The 3,063-nt window shown below is 36.5% G+C and overlaps 1 protein-coding gene across 1 annotated transcript; it reads right to left on the bottom strand.

The window, feature by feature from the left end:
- Positions 1-740: 740 nt before the first annotated feature.
- Positions 741-1,792, bottom strand: LOC108679281 (ficolin-1-A; the record flags this gene model as incomplete). Its single annotated transcript, XM_018167876.1, is given in 3 exon segments — positions 741-846; positions 1,176-1,314; positions 1,583-1,792. Coding segments are annotated over 3 exon segments (293 nt in total), but the record flags the coding sequence as incomplete, so codon positions are not given.
- Positions 1,793-3,063: the final 1,271 nt, after the last annotated feature.

Here is a 3,063-nt window from a genome sequence, read left to right as displayed (position 1 = left end):
AAGAAAAGGCTAAGAAAATTTATTTACACTGTAGCCCCAACTTTCCCATCGCCAATCACTCATATTGAGAATACCATCACTCGTCCTTACAATTTTTGTCTAGTTTACGCGAATAAGAAGCTATAAGTGGGATTTTTCTAAAATATTTATTGATACAAAATGGTCATTTTATAGAAGTTCAAAAGGCCTTACGCAAAAAGTATTGTATTTAAATCCATATTATTTACTTAGTTGAATGCTCCTCGTTCGCAGCTTCAAAATGATTCCACCAACACATCGCAATTAACGCGAATAATGATCTATTAATTCAAATTTTCAACGTAATCGATGTACAATTTGCTGAAAAATGTTCATTTCATATAAATTCAAAACTGAAGTACAAACATACATACGGTTTGCTGCATTAGGCGCGCCATTTATGCAGCTACAAAAAAGGTCAAAATCAGCTTAATTCACGCAAATTGATTCTGACCAGAAACTGGCGCATAGAGCTGGGATCGAACCCGCGCCTCTCTGCGCCAATCTTGGTACTCTGAACTTTAAACACTGGGCCACTGTGGTCTAAAAAGTCTAAATACTGGGTCTGGGCCACTGGTCTAAGAAGCCTAAATACTAAAAGTTGTTCTGAGACACGAAAAGTATTTATAATCTATAATTTGAGAGATTGCATAGATAATTTAAAATTTAATCATAGAATTAAATGAATAATTCTAATGATGACGACCCTGTCGAGGTGTTACCTGAAGGAAGCATAGCGAGCAAATGCCGCCTTTGAGCTGAAGTCCGTGAGTTCGACACGTAGCTGGTGGGGCCTCGAATTGGTGAGAGCGTGAAGCGTCTCCAGACCTAAAATAAAATCATTAGGGTTATCCCTGAGATGAAATTATGAATTACACTCACATGCATGCATTTGATTGAAGATTATTTATTGAGATGCGGCATTGAGAAGTTCCAACAAGCCGGTTGACAGAAATTTGGCCCATGTGTGATCTAAGTTGCATCAAATAAATAAATAGACAGCTAGGAAGCTGAATACATTTGTGAGTGTTTTCCACAATAGGCCAACCAACGTAAAACATAGGATCAGAATAATGCTCGCTTCACTCACGTATGTAGTATAAATTCGATTAAAACTAGAACTTTTTCTTAAAAATAAAGAATCTAAATGCACTCACCGATCCAAACTTCACCGCTGGGATCACCGAAGCCTTGTATGTACTCGTCTAAGGTTCTGTTGAACATAACAGAGCCGTCCTGACGCAGCAGCACCACCGTCCAGCCAACGTCTCCGTCGCTCGAGTGGTCGCATTTCACCTTTAGAGAACAGCGAAATTATTATACCTTTTTAACTAGAAATATTTTACTGTGAGTACAATAAATTATCTTTACATGTGTAACGCAAGTGTAAATTGTCTACTGCTTTTACAGTTAATTTTGTTATGTTGTCCCCTCGCCGATTTTTTGCCGATTATCACAAGAATTTTCAACAAATAATTGCGGGTTTCGAACCTTAAACTTTAACCTCGAGTCTTCGTATGTTGGTGGTATGGTTCGTCAGGACCAAAGCGTATTAAAACCTTACCCTTTTGATGTTTCCCGTTGGTGGCAGAATATTAAAAATTCCTTCCATGGAGCTCTGTCTGGAGATGGCGGGCTGTGGCGTGGCAGGGCTAGGGAGGTCGGCACCGGTCAGTTCGGCGCAGGAACTTTTGATGAAGAAGTGCAACAGCTGCTCGATGCTGGCGTGGCTTGCGGTCACGGCGCGTTTCGTGGCGATCACGTCTTGAGACAGCTGTCGTTGATACAATTATTACTATTATTAATATTCCTATTATTATTATCATTATTAATATAATTGTTATTATTATTATTATTATTATTATTATTTTTATTATTAAACTCATTAAAGGAATTTTATGTTAAATTTATCATCATTACAAACTGTTTTTATGTATAAATAGCTGGTCAAGAAATGTTTAAAATTGATATAGTAGACCAAAGAGAATAATTGCAAGGAATGGGCTTTTATCATTTGAAATATCTTCAACGTCACGGAACAACCAATGCAATATGCTAGTTATAAAATCTCTTTTTGCAGTATAATTTAAGAACAGGGAACGAATCTAGAATTATAAAATTAACCGTCAATTTGAACTCAACATAATTTCTGAACAGATAATACGATTTCAATAAAATGATATACGTGCTTTTGATAACAAAATTGTGCCACATTTATGGTGTGTTTTTATTACTTGTTTATGGGCTAAAATCAAACTCCATTGTATTGTTCGTGCTTGGACAAGTGCTGGTCTCACAGCAGATTGCTTTGGCAGGCTTTGCCATTAAATAAAATTAAGTAAGAGGTTGTATTGTGTGGTAATGAGCAAATGTTGCCCGGAAAATCCAAGCTTATTATCGACTTGCAATCTAAAAACTCACCTTCTCNGCATTAAGGAGATCATTAATTTTGACATCCAGTGAACGAACAGATGCAGTTTCCTGAAAACGATGAAAGAAATGCGAGTTAAAAAATTAATGAAAAGGCAACTTAATCAAACATACATAAAAACAGTGACAAGTGTTAGTTTCCACATTCTGTATTCAGAATAATTATTAAATAGGAGAGTTTTCTATTAATACAGAAGTATCTCATTGACCGCATGTTGCAACTGAATGATTTTCAACTCCTTAAATTTCAGTCATCAGTCACTTTAACGCTAATGAGAGCAGATGCTTCCCAATCAATCATTGAATCTTTTGTTTTAACTTGTATACTGTATGTTTTAATTTTCAGCGCATTTTCTCATTTATGGAAAAAATTCACTATTGTGCTCGCCATGTCCGTCTGTCTGCATGTCTGTCCGTCCGTCTGTCAGTCCGTGACCTCTAGTTTTCGTCGACAAGAAAATGCGCTCTCTGTCACTCACTGCAGTGAGTACTGAGTTAAATTTTTTCACACCTGAACCGTGCTATGCAACGAATCATCACAAATTATTTTCATTAGGGATTATCAATAATTTTTACATAAGCTGGTATTTTCATGTTACTTTCAAGGCCAGTAAG

The sequence above is a fragment of the Hyalella azteca genome, unplaced genomic scaffold (assembly GCF_000764305.2).
Source record: "Hyalella azteca isolate HAZT.00-mixed unplaced genomic scaffold, Hazt_2.0.2 contig10966, whole genome shotgun sequence".
Classification (NCBI taxonomy): domain Eukaryota; kingdom Metazoa; phylum Arthropoda; class Malacostraca; order Amphipoda; family Hyalellidae; genus Hyalella; species Hyalella azteca.
Note: the sequence above shows the minus strand (reverse complement) of the source record. Positions and strands in the feature narration are given on the sequence as shown.